This window comes from Centrocercus urophasianus, unplaced genomic scaffold (genome assembly GCF_019232065.1).
Source record: "Centrocercus urophasianus isolate 14NV4802_14NV808 unplaced genomic scaffold, USGS_Curo_1.0 seq_21, whole genome shotgun sequence".
In the NCBI taxonomy this organism is placed as follows: domain Eukaryota; kingdom Metazoa; phylum Chordata; class Aves; order Galliformes; family Phasianidae; genus Centrocercus; species Centrocercus urophasianus.
Window position 1 is genome coordinate 11,989,879 of NW_024884767.1, and position 16,581 is coordinate 12,006,459.

Sequence of the window (16,581 nt, forward strand, 5' to 3'; positions counted from 1 at the left end):
TTTTTTTTTTTTTTTTTCCTCCTGCCAGAGTAGTTCTGGATGGAAAAACATAAGAGCTTTGAGAGCTGATTTGATAGAAGGACAGATGGCCAGAGTGAGTGCTACAAGTACAGCCTCTGTGTTTTGGAGGCAGCTACCTGATTAGATTAGCTCAAGTTATAGTATGCAGGTGCACCTTCTGTTATAATGAGAACAGGTATAACAGAAACAGTCATATTGCTGTGGAGCTTCTCACTGCTTGGTGACAGTGTATAATTTCACTCTTGCAGGTGGTGGCATGTCCTAATCTGCTGACTGCTTCTGAAGCAGATTAGGGAACGCTGTACTGAGCAGTTTCTGCAGAGTCGTGTGGACAGTTGTGTCTGCAGCTGATAAAACTTATTTTGCAGTGGGAACATCACCTTTACAGTCATGTCCTAGCTGTGCTTCTCCAGATGAAAGCAATTGGAGATCTCTATTTTATTCTGCATGCTGCCTAAGCAAGTTTTTTTCCTTTTTTCTTCTTTTTCTTTTTTTCTTTTGCCTCTAGAATCTCAGCTTCTGAAGCCCAAGGATAATTCTGACTTTTACAAATCTGTCTTGCATTTAAGTTTTTATTCATCATTTGGATGTTCCAGCTGCAGCAATTCTGGAGTTAGTAAGCATATGAGATGCATGTTTGTCTGATGTTCCCTCACTCTGAGCAATAGAAGTCACAGAAAGCTGCTGCATTTCATTTGCCAGGGCTGAAATTCCCTGTAGCTCACATGTGCTTTCTGCACATACGGCACCTACGGTTTGGATTTGGGGTTAGGAAATGACTTTCTGTTTGAAAGCTTGAGACGTTCAGAGATCGCCAGTGACGTCCTACTAGAAATGAGAATGCACTTCGTGCTTTTAGAAGGGTCAAATCTCTCAGGTTTTTCTTTTTGCTTTCTTATCAGTCAGCTTGAGGGTGGACATAGCATTAGTCTTGTCACAGCTGTAGTGTTCATATGCCATGAGCTGTGCTGGGATTTAGATGCAAGTGTGCAAAGTAGGGGGCATGGGACGCTGGAGTACAGCAGTCTGCACTGGTGGGTGGCTGCTTGAGTGAGAGCGTGCAAAAGAGTCCAGTTACTCCAGGGCACTTCCAGACCCTATAGTATTTTCTGGGAATGCCCCATCCACTCTGTTCTGCTCCTGGCAAATAATTAGTTTGTACTGGAACATTTGATACCACTTGCAGAATTGGTACAAATTGCAAGGGAGTTTTGTGCAAAAGAAGGGAAGTGCCTGGGTGAGGTCTCTACATTTTTGCCTCTATTGCCCATCTAAACATACTAGGAGTTGATGATGCATTCTGTATTTGTTGTGGTTTGATTTCTTGAAATCTAAGATTTCTTATCTCTTAAGACAGTGCAATTAATAACGCAGAGTTAATTGATTAAAGCTATGCAGTTATTCATTATGAACATATTTGCACCTTCACAACCCCTATTTCTTTAAACCCTATTTTAACCCCTATTTCTTGTGGCAGCAAGGACTGGGAGATATACCACTCCAAATGTTTTTTCCTTTGTCACAAAGTTACAAGTCTGATTTAGAACAAGTTTATTAGTGGGGAAAAAAAAAAAAAAAAAACAACTGAATTCCATACAGTTCCTATGAAGTAGATGAGTAGTAGAGAGGCACTGCTTGACAGCTGTGAGTCAGGAGCACTGTGATAGTAAGTGTTTGTACCTCCAAGAGAAGACAACAGGCTCAACGTGATGGAGAGGAAATGGAGATGACTGAGTCTATTTAAGTGGTGCTTATGCCCCTGTTCTTGTTGCAAACTGTTGGATACATGTTGACATGCTGCCTTACTGCCTTGTTGGAAGGATACTGCTGTCTCTCCATGCGTGTTTCAGCCAGGCCTGCTGCTAAAGAGATCCAGAAGCCCTTCTTGCCATTCTTATCCTTTGCTTGGCCACCTTCCTGCTCAGGTTTCAGGTTGTTGGTGTGAGGGCTCGTGTCATCAGAGAGAAACTGATGTAGGGAGAAGGGCGATTGCCATGCTGAGTATGAGTACTACTTTGGCCAAACCAGCAAATCCACTCTCAGATGCAAAGAATGGATTATTATTATTATTTTTTTCCCTTCCAGTGCTATTGCTCCATTATCTTCCCACAGATTTCTTAACTTGTCTAATGCACAGGATGGACCATGCCCTGGATAAATCAGATATCTGGTATGAAGGTGACTAGGATGTGTATCCTGTTTCAGATGTCAGAAGGTTGTGGTTGATGAGACATAGGACTGCAGGAAAAGCTGAGGGCAGTTAAATGCTGTCTTAACAAATGAGATTATTCCCACCCTTGCCATGGAGTTGATCTAAGGCTAGCACCTTACTAACACCCTGTGCAGATAATCGCGTAACTGAGCTGAATATCTGGAGTAAAACGGAGGCAGCTTAAGCTGATTGAAGGTTCATGGCACCGTTTCTTTTCATTGCAGAAAACTACCCATGTAATTTGTGTGGTTGTTTGTTTGTTTGTTTGTTTGTTTTTCAGGGTGCCTTGCTTGGGGTTAGTGAGCTGACTGAGGTTAAGGAAGATATCCACAAGTGCTGGGAGGAACTGAATCCTGGGAGTGGGAAGAGAAAGGAGCTAGACCTTCCTCTTTCAGGAACAATTAGCTCTGAAGCAATTGATGGCCATGTAGCAAAAGTACAACTTTATTATCCTAGTGGATCTGTTTGCCAGCTTCCCTAAGAGTGATGGTTCCATTTTCTGAGCCACTGTTGCTTTCCCTGCTCCGATGCTGATTTTGCTCAGACACTGGGGGCATCACACCAGGGGTCTGAAGCCAAGATCACCCATTTATTACCTCTGTGCAACTGCAGCTCCTCCTTCTTGCCTTGTTCCAGTACCACTGCTGCTGCCAGTGCAGGCAGCTCTGCTTTCAGCAGGCATTGCAGTATACACTGACAGTAGGCTCTGCTTAGGTTGATGTGTGCTGTGAGCTAGTCTTTCTCCCTGTGAAAGAAGCAGAAGGTATAGGTTCAGTTAAATCAGAACAGGGACTTTTCACGTTTGATGCCCAGGGCTACCAAATAGTGCTGATTGCATATCTTTGCATATTACTGTTTGTAAAAGGAGAGTAATAAACTCTTATGGCAAATACGAATACCTCTGTATTTATCTTCGTGAAGCGTTCTTATTATGATTATTGGCACGGGACCTCTAGATTTTTCATAGTAAACAAGTCTTTACTGTATATTAGTATGTCATGCCTTAAGTTTTGTCACTGCTGTGGGTTTTCCAGTTTACTGATTACTGTCCAGATGATGTGATGAGGTTGTATATTTTAAAAATAAACAAACAAACAAATAAATAAAAGCCCAGAAGCCAAGTATGTAATTCCCACAAGTTGGGAATTTGCAGTTGCCAAAGATAAAGTTGTATCTTCATATCTGTGTTAGAATGGCTTTGCCAACTCACAGCACGATTTTCTTAATATATTAAGCATTTGGAGATCAGAGTTAGCCCTCCAAATTTCATTAAAACAAAGACTGGCTGGCTAGCTATGATTTTTAAATGGGTGGAATGTGTATGTAAGGAATAATCCTCAGTGTTGGTGATACAGGTGTCTGTAACAATGGAACTAATTTTATCAGTGCAGATAGTCTTTCTACAATCCAAACACTTTTTCTTCTTTAATTCCTTAGCATAAGTTGTGCCATGCTGCAAATTAGCAAGTAACTTCCTAGGCTCAAGCAGGCAGTTTTCAGCCCTAAGGCAGCAAAGAGAAGCTGCTGAAAGGTTGGGGAAGGAAGGGAGTAATTTCTTAAGTTGACACTGCTGGTAAGCATCAGTATCTTGCAACTGCATCGTATGCTAGCCGTCTTCTTGGTAGCTCTTAAAATCATTAAAACACATAAAAAATTATTATACATCACAATCTCTAATGTGCTGATGTTAAGGTATCTTCTATTCACTCTGAGTCAGTGTGCCTGGAAAACAGTAGATAATTAACCTTGTATGCAAGGGTGGTGCCTTATAAATATTAGAGTTATTTACCAAGCACCATGTGTACACACAGATCTTGAGTCTTGCAAGCAGACACAGTCCCTGCCCAAAGACAATTAAGCAAAACTAAACCTGGAGCAAACAAGCCAGGTAGCTCTTGAATTTTTTTCACCCAAAATTTAGAGATTTAAGATTTGAATGTAACTGTTCCTCTATATAATTTTCTCTAACCAGTCCTGTATAGGAGAATGTATTCTTTCTTAAATAAAATTTTCAAATGCAAATAAAGGGAAATTGCTTAAGTGAAATGTGCCTGCAGCTGTCTGTAACTTGGTTTTTGGCTGAGTTGGCATTTGATTATTACTACTCTTACTTCAATGAGATGATGTGCGCGTTGCAAGCACTGGCAATTTCTCCAGGATCTGATTACTGTGGTGGGATGCTAGGCTTGCCCCCAGGCTGCAGAACTCCAAAATCTCCAGAACTGCTGCTTTCACAGGAAGGGAACAGGAGACCTTAGAGGACTGCTTAGCTGAATCTAAGTTGTTGCTGTTGGATTGGCACCAAAGGAGGGGCTTGAAGACACAAGTTGGACTTTGTGGTCACTCTTTAGGGTGGTAACAAATTCAGATCTGGATTGCCAAGCATCACTCGGAGGAGCAGTTCCATTTCACATGTTCAGGAGTTGTCTGGAGAAGCTATTGAGATGTCAAAGCTTCAGGTTTTTCAGGATGGGAAACTCATGCTGAGAAGCTCCAGAAAGACCTCATTGGCCTGGGCTTGTGGAAAAAATAGTAGCATATGATTTCCCCCTAGCATAGATAAGAACAAGTAAATTCCATGAGGTAAGAATTGGAATTGACAGTTGCATCTAGTCCTAGAGTTGAGAGTGATACAGTTGTGTTCTGTTGCTACTGTTGCTGTTCAAAGCTCTTGTGTACCCACATTTGGAGTCCTCAGTAGGAATTTGATTTGGGAATCTGCGGAAAGATGTATGGAGACAGCTGCCCTCCTTACTCTCAAGTGATCGAGGGGAGGTGTATCACCTCCCAGGAGACCAGAAAAGCTGGGACTTTGTTTTGGGGTGAAGCAAGAGGGCACCTGGTGAAACAGATAAGTTAAAGCAGATCTATTCCCCATATAGATGGGTGGATCTGGCTGTCAGAGGAGGCTGGAGGCAGAGAATATCTGTGGTTTCTCAAAAGGATTAGGCAAGTTCACAGACAGTGGATGTATGAACAGATTCAAAAGAGAACTAACAGGGGCTGTGTCCTCCAACACCAGTAATTGTGAGGAGGTGTTAAGTGAATGGCTCAGGAAAGTGGCAAGGCACCTGTGCTCCCCGAAGAGACACTGTGAACTGAAGGGAGTGGGGGCTGGAGCAAGTGATGAGTAGAAAAGCTATCTGTTCTGCTCCTACAACCATGCCCAGGCCCATTTCAGAGTGAAGGCCTGGCAGCAGTAGCAGGCTGGACTGCAGGACTTTCTCCTTGCCTGCTCCCTGCCAGGCAGTCTGGCTCTTCAGATAACGTGCCAGGAAGGACATGAGGGCTCACTGATACTCTGCTAAATTTAGATTCCTTGTGTTTTCTTGCACTGAAGTAGGGTGGGCTGCTGTTCAGCCAGCACACTTTGACTGGATCAGAAACTAGCTGATGTCAGGTTCTGTGAGCCTGTGTAAGATGGTGACAGCTGCAGCATTAGCCTGCATGATGGGTGCATTGGGACGTCTGACTCAGCATGTGGTGGAGTGCTCTCCTAACTCACTTTGTGTGGAACAAAGTTTCCTTCTGGAAAACTGACACCTCAGATACAGGTTAGGATTTATAGTTGCGTCAGGCTTCATATGTTTATCAAATTGCATTTTCAAACACTTGTAGGCACTGGATAAGCTGATAAAAATCCTCTAATAGTTTCAAACTTGGATGGCTTCTGCCACTATCCAGCTTGAAGTTGAAAGTTCTGTGGAGTTTTTTAAGGGCTTTCGTTTGTATTGTATTGTGGGTCTGTGTGAAACTGACCCACAATACAAACTGTATTGTGGGCTGCTGTCAAACTGGAGGTGCAGTGTAAGCCTTCTGTGAAAAATAGGTGCAGCCATTTTTAAAGATGTGAGGTGTAAGTTTGGAGGTTGCCTGCAGGCCTGTTGCCTGACACCTTGCCACTTACCTCTGCTGGCTTTGGCAGCCATAGGCACCCTCATGAGCAGATCTACTTCATCACCAACCCCAAAGTCAGGAGTTTGCTGCTGTATCAGTGTCACGAGTTTTACTTTGAAAACCCAGACAAGTGCAAGGCATAGAGGAGCAAGCTGTGGCTGGAGGCAGCAGTGAGCAGGAATTGCACCTCCCTCACCTTTCCAGTCCTTCTATGCTATGTCATCTACAGCTTTGTGCTCCTGAATGGCACCTCAATTTACAGTCTATAAAAACTTGCTTTTCTGGAGTAAAATCCGTATGAATAAGAATTTTATCCTTTGGTACATTTCTCAGTATAAGTGTTGGCAGGAGGCTGACTAACGCTTTATAAAATCCTAGTAAGTTATACCAGTCAGCACAGAGCCCATATGTTATTCTGTTCTGCAGTGTAATTTCAGGGCTCAGTAAAGCTGAGCACAGTATTGCTTCTAAATAGGATATTCTTATCAGTGTGCTCCTGCTGACAGTGATGTTTTGGTGTTGTGCATTGAGCTATGTCAGGGAGTAGATCTGACCAGAAGCCAGCCTGTGACAAAGAACAGTTGTTTTCAACTAGCAAGCTTCTTGGTCCCCTGCCCTAAAAACATCTGTAGGTCTTCATGAGCTGTAATGTGAGCACAGAATTGGTGCAGCATGCTTCCATCACTGTGATTCAGGAACAGGCTGCGCTTACTGCTGTGAAATTATAGAGACGAGTTAGAGGTGGCTCTTGTTGTTTCTGGCGCTCTTACATATTTCTCTTAGTAGATTCATTGCTGCAGAAGTGAAGACTGCTTGGGGGAGCCCTATTTTTTTTGATGTTTGTTTGGTTACAATGAATCTTTTCATTGGTAGAACTTACTCTAACTGATTAGCTGAACTGCAGAGTAGGAAAGCCAGACACTCAAATGCATGTGAAAATGTTGCCAAGTAGGCTCTTCAGAAAATGAGCACTTTCCAAAACCTTGAGTGGCGGGCCTGTGAAGGCAGAGTCTGGGAGTGGGAAAAAGCAGGGCTCTTGGGGCTCTTTTCAGTCATATGTAGGGGAGTTCTTCTTCCTTTCAGTGCCAGCAATACCAACCATTAATTTCCTTGCCCATTCTCTCCCTGTAGTGCCTATGTATCCTAATAAAACATCAGATCTTGAACTCCTCAGCTCTGCATAGGGTACTGCTTGCAGGAGCCCTAGCCTTACTTGCACAGCCACTCTGTATCGTAATATGGCCTCTGGGAAGTAGGCTGGTTGTTGTAAATGAATCTACCACGCGTGTTTAATTTGTGTAGCAAAATAACTTTCACCAGTGTATGGAGATTTGCAGTTTTGCTTACATTCTGCTTGTTTTCTTTCTCTTGCAGGATCTTGTTCCTTCTCAACCTTCAATTCAGTTTCAAGGACGCCAAGGGGTAAGTTTTTTGTACTAATGTTACATAGGAAAAGATACCCAGAGATTATGTACAATCTCGTAAAAGAGAGAAGTCATATGGACATTTTCATGATGCATTCAATGCCATGTGTTTCATTATGTATTTATTTAAGAGCATTATATATTTATTCAAAATATGGAGAAGAGCCATGTTTCTGTGTAATTTTTTTCCTGCTTTTATCAACTTCAAGCCTAAATCTGAAAGGAAAAATTATAAATTTGTAAGTTAGCAGCTAAGCAGTGTATGTCTAGGATTGTAAATCTGACTTGAAGTGATTGCTTTTAAGGTGTGGAGCAAAAGTATAGTTTTGGGGAATAGGCATGTTATTTCTTAGGCCATGTAGACTACTGATGATTTCTGAAGCTTTTTTGAAACTCTAATAAAATGAGATATTTCAAGCCTGTTGATGAAGAATTTAAGGGGAAAAAAAATAGGGAAATGTGGCCTTCTAAAGGAGGAGGCCTCCTATGGCCTTCTTAAATAATCAACAAGTGCAAACTGGAGAACTGAAGCTGAACATAAAATTAAATGCAGGTTGTAGTTAGTCTTAGGATTTTAGGTTTAATATTTGAACTTTAAGATGATGTTAGTTTTAATTCAGATCAGTTAACAGATCCAGTTTTCTGTATATGCATGCAGTGCTTCTGCGGAGAAAGCAAGGAAGAGATGAGAGAAGATCACAAGATCAAGTTGCCCAGGACCCCCATCCAACCTGTCCTTGAATTCCTCCAGGGATGGGACATCTACAGCATCTCTATGTTACCCAGTCTAAATCTAACTTCTTTCAGTTTAAAGCCATTATTCTTGTCCTATCACTACACTCCATGGCGAAGAGTTCCTTTACAGCTTTCTTGCAGGTTCCCTTTAGATACCTATTGGAAGGCTGCCTCAAGGTCTCTTCAGTACTTTCACTTCTCCACTTAACAACTTCACTTTGTAGGAGAGGTGCTTCAGCCCTGTGTTAATCCCTGTGGCCTTCTCTGGACTCAGTCTGACAGCTCCACATCTTTCTTGTGGTGGGATCCCTAGAGGCAAACTCAGCACTGCAGGCAGAGTCTTGGGAGAGTGGAGTAGAGGTGAACAATCAACTCGCTTTGTTTGGTGTCCATGCTGCTTTTGATGCAGCCCATGATATGATTGCCTTTCGAGGCTGCAAGCACGTTCTGCTGGCTCATGTCGAGCTTTTCATCAGTGAGTGCTTGCAAGCAGGGAGGCAGTCAGGAGAATTGCATCATCATCCCCTTTTGGCACCTGCCTGCATTTTTCCTCTGTTCCTTTGTATGACCATAAAGCCATCCTTCAGAGTGCATTTTGTTCTTTTTTACAAAACCTGGAAAAAGTTATGGTTTTGCTTAGTTCAAAATAAGCTATGGGATTATTAATAATTAACCTAAATATTGGCATGAAGGTCTGAAAGTTATGTACTGCAAAAGAAAAAAATTACTAGCACACTTGATCTACCTTGTATGCTCTTTCTCTGCAGAAGTTTATGTCCTTATTTATCCCACATTTTCAAGTAGCATTTTATAGGAGCAGTATGTAAGATTTCAGTTACGACCAGGCTGGAGGAGGCTTTGTTTCTCATCTCTAAATATCTTTTTTTTTTCATTGTCGTGCATTTGAACCCCTGTAATATCACTGTGTGATGCACAGATGTCCTAACAGCTGTGCTCAAAAATCTACTAGGTCAGTAGATTCCACAGAGTGCTGTGGAAGTCCAGGTTGGTACTGAACACAAGAGAGAATGCTGGATTTTCTTGATTATAAAACTCATCAGTGAATCCTGTTCCCATACTCCATGAGGTGGAAATATCTGATAGGGCTTCATTACTGCTGCAGAAGCAAAAATCTCCTATGGTACTTCTCAAGTCTATCCATAATTAGGTCAGTGCAAACCAAAGAACTTATTCCAGGACATTTCTAGGTCCTAATTGTCTAACACAGGGATAGTAGTTTAAGTTCATTAAGGTAGATGATGAGACTCCATTTTCTTTGTATTGCACCACCATGTTTTAGGTGTTTCCAGAACTCTTGGAGTTGCAGGCCAGGCTGCTGGGCTGCCATGAGAGACTTTTCCATCCTGGGGTATATGTTCTTGATGTCTGTGGAACCAGGCAGCTGCATAACTCTTGTATACAATGCTGAATTGCCTTTAAAAGAATCTGGGCTTTTAAGTATTTCAGCTCTAGTTACATGTTCTACTCATCTTCCTCCATGGGTAGGGCTCAAGTGGAGAAATGAAAGTAGTATGCTGACTTGAGTTGGTCTGGTGCCGTGTTGGATTAAGATGTTGAGAAGCTGAAGTTTGAGATAAGAGCCTTAGGTTAGAAGAGGCGAAGTAGGAACTTCTGTTTCATGCATATATTCTAAAAAGGACCTAAGTATGGTGCCAGAGTGTCTCTGTGGCTACTCTACCCAGTAAATAAATAAATAAAAACCGTCAAGCTTGGCTTTCCATTTGTTTTAGGACAAAGTTACCCTGAGAGCATCTGAAAAGCACTGGCTATGTGTTGACAGTCTCAGAAAGTACCATAGAAAAAACAGAGATGCAGTAAGATGGTCCACATTCAGAACGATAACAAAACATCTGTGTGTGCTGTGTTATTAGCCTCTAAACATCTTCGGTGTGATGATCACTGAAACAGTACCAGTACAGTTGGTGTCCAGCTAAGAACTCTGTCATTTCTGGCTTGTTAAGTAAGTTATTGTTTTAAGTTACTATATAAGTAAGCTGCTTGTTAAGCAAGTATTAAAATGACCACAAATCAGCCCCTAATGGAGAGAACTTTCCACTGGGAACATTGACTTCTAAAATACTGGACCGTGATGTGGTACCATCTAAAGAAGCTTGAGGGTGATGAGGAAAGACAAGATGTAGGTCATTTAGATGATAGAGATTAGCTTTTAAGAAATACTTTGTAATTAAACATCTTGGCTTATGTGTTCTCAGTCAATGTAGGAGCTGTGTTGCTCTAGATACAATAACTCTGAGGAATTACAGTGTTGCCAATGACTTTTCACTGTAATGCAGAGTGGGGATGAGTTTTAACAAACAGCTACAAGTAAAACAAGCTGCTGCTGTTAATCCAGTATACAGTCCGCATTAGCACTGAGTTCTAAATAGGCATGTTTTGCTTGTGTGGTTTCACTTTTGTGTTTTTTTTTTCTTTCTTTGCCATCTCTTGTATTGCACTCACTCCTCTTAGATAGAGATGTAATCTGTGGCAACTGCAACATATCCAAAGCTGACAGCTTGCCTAGTTTCTTGCTATGTCTAGTCTATGTGCCTTCAGCATGACTGGGCTTCAACTCTTATCTGCAGAGGGGTTGGCACAGTGGTGCTTTTCTTCCTCTCAGCTTACAAAACAGGTCATCTGATTTGGGAAAATGAGTAGTATGTAGTATGTAGTATGATCTAGCAGTTGATCTAGCTTATAAGTAGACCAACTACTTATAACTAGAATAAATGCTTCATCTGCCTTGCAGAGTGAAATTATTTCTTTAGAAATACTCTGTCCTATAACAATTTAAATGACTTTTGAGAAATTATGACTTCCTTGCCTAAAAATGTCTAATTATGTTTATTAATATGTCCATTTCTAGACTTAAGGATTTCATTTTTCTTTTGTCAAATGCTTTGTTATTTTATGTTCATTACTGCCACTCAGATGGTTTCCAAATGACTTAAGGGGAATATCCTTGCTCTGATATCAATTAAATCAAAACACCTACTTCTACATAAATGCTGAAGTGCTATTCAGCATTCTCGTCAAAGTAATTCAAAATCGACATTATTGATCTTAGGGACATGATCTCTGGGGGCTTGGTTCATGGGTGGAGGAGTGCTGGCTTTGCTGAACACCAGTAATGCACCCAAGGGTGGGTTTGGCTCTCCTGGGGAGGATAGAAACCACTTCTGTAAATTTACCAAGTGGTATCAGTTTTGGTTCAATTATCTATTACAATTTAAAATGAATCTTTTTTACTCTTTGTGTGTTGCAGGAATTATGGTTTATTCTTCGGCATAAAAATATTTTTCTAAAAGCAATATGAAATGCCCACTGTCTTACGTGTTTTTGCAATGCGTTGTGTCAGCTTGGTGGTATTCTTTCTTGTTTATTTTTGCTGTAACATAACCTCTGGCACTAGTCTGGGGATAGTAGTTACCTGCCATGGTCTCTGTCCCTACATAAATCTCTGGTCCTTCCTTGACAGTAATTACTTCTTGTGCAAATCCTGTTATCTCCCTCCATGCTGCTTGTCCACCTTGCCTGGACCAAGAAAACCCAAAACATTGCATTAGGAAGTACTTGTTACTGTGCTTCCCTGCAGAACTGGCTCCTCTTGTGCTGCTAGCCAGGAACGTTATCACTCTGGCAACAAATGTACAACTGTCAGAGTGGAGGAAGGGCTCTACTGCATCCTTGCCAACAGTACAGAAGGACAGGAGAGCTTAAGTGTGCCATTTCATTGTTGCAGCAGTGTGGCCCATATGTGGCTCCACATGTTGGAAAGGCTGTTTGCAGACCTCATTTGAGGAGAGTTGTTCAGCAGCAGATGGGTGTCACGCTCTGGTTTGGTGGCACTGAAAGGAGCACCATCCCTAGTGCCAAGGCCTGGAAAGATGAACTGATGATCCATAAAGTCAAACTTGAGGGAGCAAAGACTAGATTTTTAGAGGAAAAGCCAAAGCTTTGGGAAGGAAGCAGGGAGGGGGTGAAAGTAGAATTATTTTTTTTTTTTCCCTTTAGGTTATTTCATTTATCTACAGATCAATGTAATTAGTACAATGCATTTCGAGTGACTTTTTTTGTAGTAAGGCACTTAAATTTGTTTGCAAGGTAGCCATGTGTAATGATACTACTTCAGACAGGCTGAGGCATCCTAATTTCCCTTTAGAAAGCAGCACTGACCACTGACCTTCTGTAGTCTGGCTGTAATAAAGGAGGAGGATGAGGTTTGGTCCTTGAAGAAAACGGCTTTTGGCAAAAAGGATTTGCAAACATTAAAATGAAAACAATAGAAGTCAGTGCTAAACAGTTCTTTTCCATAAGAGCAGGTTTTCGAGGCTTTGTTATGATAAAGTAGCTTTCTGGAACATTTGTCTCCCAGGAGGTGCTGGCTGAACACCTACATTAATGCTATCTAATAATCAAAGTTTTAAGCTTGGAGCAAGGTACCTGGGCAAAAGCTGCATAATCAAAAGCCAAATAATGCCATAGTAAAAATCATCCCTTGTGGGTTCTGTACAATGGGAAGTTCTATACAGTCTGACAGAACACCCTGCTGAGCCCTTCCCTGGCAGCAGTACATCACTGCCTGTGTTTGCCTCCTGACAGATGAAGCTCTGATCTGGAAAAACTGCAAGTAAACTGCAGCTGGGATAGCAGCTGAAGAAATGGATTAACCCAAAAGGTCTGTCAAAGAACCTGACTTGCAAGGCTTTGCCGTGTCACTCAATAATTTCTGACCAAGTGGTGGATTTGGAAGAGGCTCACAGACTAAGTTGAGTGTTGGTGGAGACCTGTGCAGGACAGGGAGCAGGTCTAAGTCCAGGTCTATGGGCTTCCAGGTCTCACCTGCAGCAGTAATGACTTGTGAGAACAGAACTGGTTAGAGGAGTCAGGTTGGGGTAATTCTGAGAAGGAAAAGGGGGGACTTACATGTGTCTGCTAAGCAGAGGTACACAAAAATAGTGCGCTGTGGATGCCTTCAATGTTTGTGACATGTTGCAGGCAGTGGGAGAACAAGTGGAGAGAGTGGGTAGATGTATTCAGAAGCAAATGATATGAAATGACTCAGGCTTGGGAAGCATAATATGTCTGTCCTGAATTAAGGACACTATAACAGTGCATGGCATTGTCAAGAATGATGCAAAAGACTGAAATGAAGTAAAACTATAACTCAAAAAATTTGCAGTGGTTTCTTTGAAAGGAGAAAGCCTGCACAAGATTGTTCAGAGAAAATTATGAAAAGTGCTATTATAAGAAAAAAACCAGTGAGGATGATATGTGAGAGTAGGAGAGAGTAATGAAGGATCCTGAAATGGATGATGAAGAGGAAGAGATTAAAGTCAAGGATATGAGTTGTTCTAGTTGATGTTCTCTATTACTAAACCCATTGAATAGGAAAAAGTTGCAAACCAATTTGAGTACATAGATTTTAAGATAATGTTTTAAAGAAGGCTGCAGAGAGTTGGGTACTCTTAGCACTGATGTCAAGCACTTTGACCTGGTAGGTGAGACCAGATTGGGACACACATGCCTTTCTGAGTGCACTTTTGAGCAATGTGGAAATGCGCAAGGTTCTGCAAGTGTGAGCTTTGTCTTGCAGCAGTGGATTGGGAGAAAGGAGATTGAAACAGGGTGCCCACTGTGTGCCACATAATGCTGTTGAGATGATAGGTAATGCAGACAATTGCTTTGAGATTATCAGATTTGGTTTTGAATCGTGAGTTTTGTCACTTGGATATGGAATATTATTTTAACTTTACCTCTTTTTTTTTTTTTTTTTTTTTTTTTGTGGTGTGTGTCTGTTTCCAAACAGCAGAAGGCTTTACCACTTTGTCCTAAAGTCTCATTCTTCGAAAGTGTAGAAATTTTAAAACTAAACCTCTTCAGAATGCCTGTTATCCCATTTGTCATCTGCAACTAGTGCTGAAAGTATGAAGTTTTGTTTTGCTTTGTTTTCTTCAGAACCTTGTACCAACTCAGTTGTTACTGGTATTTCCTTCAGCATATCCAAGCTGGTATCTTGATAGCTCGTACCATGCTATAGGTTCAGTATCCTTACTGTTCTATGCTCTGCTGTATTTATGGGCACTTCTGTTTTCTGCTGATGCACCAGTGGTTTTGTGTTGTACCTAGTGATGCTATAGGAAAAGAAGGCCTGTCTGCAAGACTGGTACAGGCATAAGACCAGGGTTATCCCAAGGGAAGTGGGAGGAATGTGTGGTGGTGGAGCTGTGCTTCTTGCTGGCAACCACTTGTTTGGCAGGCTTCGCTGCATTGTAAGAGCTCACTGTACGTTGTTAAATGGACATAAGCGGTATTAAGAGTCTTTCCTGATATTCCTGTCCTGAAAGATAATAACAATGCTGGAGATTCAGCCACTGGTAACAATTATTCTTTTAAGAGTTTTTTTTGCTTTTGGCAACAGAATCAAGAGAGCTGATGTGTTCAGGGCTGGTGCAGTGACGCCTGCAACTTGTCTGTGCTATGGTACTTGAAAGCAGTAGATCCCTTATCCAGTCATTCACTGCACAGCTCATCTGAATAATCTGCCAGGGAGAGAAGATTCTGGGGTTAATTAAATTTGTGTCTCTGAATTGTGTGCAAGCATAGATGAAATCGTTTTCTTTATGTAAATGGAGACAGAAGGAGCAAATTTCCTGTAGCTGCCCTTAATTAAGAATGATCAGCTCAGCCACTCCTGTCTTTTCAGTGTGGATCTAGAAAACAGAGACTTCTGCACCTCCGTTTTAGCCTAGAGAGATGTGTTTGACATTGATACTAAGACTTCCTGTGCACTTCTGTTAAAGTAGTGCAAATCCTATGAGTTAAACAAGCAATTATGTCGTTGCCAGAATGGTAATAGTTCTTCTGTAGTAGCTTCTGACCTTTTTTTTTTTTTTTTTTTTCACATGCCACCTTTCACAAAGACTTTTTATCATTGCATTCACTAAATACTTTAAACAAAATCTTTATTTCCTTTAGCCATGAAGAAAGAGGGTGATGACACAGATGATATAAAATGATGTAAGAAAACAGCTCTGAAATAAAGCAGAGAGGAAGTATGAGGGAAGGGTTTGAAACAACAGCTGATGATTGGAGTGCAGAACCTGATGGAATAACTAAGTATTCACCTCTGTACAGAAGCTGCATTTTAGCTTTTTGTTTTCCTTCAGTGTTTGCAGTCTCCCAGTGCTGTCTACTGACCACCATGCAGGAGAAGCAAGAGATGGGTGATACTGATAGCAGCACAGGGATACTAGGAATTTTAGGCACGAATAGTTGTTAGTTACTATGAGGAATATTATATATGTATTCCAGCCAAGGATAAATGTGTTTGGTTGTGTGAGGTGGACATCTGTGAGAACTGAAAATGATGCTCTGTCTTCTTGTGCTAGTATGTATTCTGGAAAAAATATGGGCTACAGATACAGGAACTTATACCAGTTTGTTAACGTGCTTCAAAGTGGAACAGGTGCAGAGAGGGCAGATGCAGGGCTGGTTTCACTAGAATGGTACCTAAAGTAGGGAGAAAAATTGTTTTGAATGGTGTTCATACACAGCTGTTTTCAAAGTGACCTTGTTTCTGTGTCTAGACACAACTTGAGCACTTTTTTTAGTTAAGGTGTGCCTACATGCAACTTCTCTTCCGGGCTTTCTCATTTTCCTTCGCTGCTCTATCCTGTTGTCTGTTGCTAAGGATAAAGTAGGTCTAATGAAGGTGGGCAGCAAGGACTTCTGTTTTTCTAGGGGAAGAGCACATCAGCAACTATTAATAACGAATTATACCAAGCTGAATGTTTGCAGTTCAGAAAGGCTCTTCTTTATTGTTGGGAAATAAAGCCAATTGCAAAGTACTGCACATCACCTACGTAGAATCACAGAATGGCTTGGGTTGGAAGAGCCCTTAAAACCTATTCAGTTCCAGAGCCTTGCTATGGGCAGTGTTGCTGCCCACTAGATCCATGGGGATGCCCTTTATGTGTGGAAGGCTGAAAACGAATATGAAACAGCTTTTCTGAAACAAAAGCACTGACAACTGGCTTGTGGTGCTGCTTCCTGATACAAATGAAAAATTGTTTTCTATTATAGATCTATGCATTTGCAATATGTACTTTACTAATAAATATTCCTTGAGCTTCTTCAGAAAGTATAGAACTCAAATAGGCAAAACAAACGTTTTGCCACTCTGCTTTTCTCAAGCTGAATGTAATATCTGAATTGTGATTAAGCTAAAAATACTTGAATTGTCTGTTTAATTTCTCAGGACTGTATGAT

General features: G+C 41.3%; 1 protein-coding gene across 1 annotated transcript in view; it reads left to right on the forward strand.

The window, feature by feature from the left end:
* ELL2 (elongation factor for RNA polymerase II 2) overlaps nucleotides 1–16,581 on the forward strand; it is a 49,069-nt gene that overhangs the window by 2,407 nt on the left and 30,081 nt on the right. Inside the window, exon 2 of the mRNA XM_042822961.1 lies at nucleotides 7,505–7,552. Within this exon, the coding sequence (XP_042678895.1) occupies nucleotides 7,505–7,552 (48 nt within the window). The remainder of the gene's footprint in view (nucleotides 1–7,504; nucleotides 7,553–16,581) is intronic.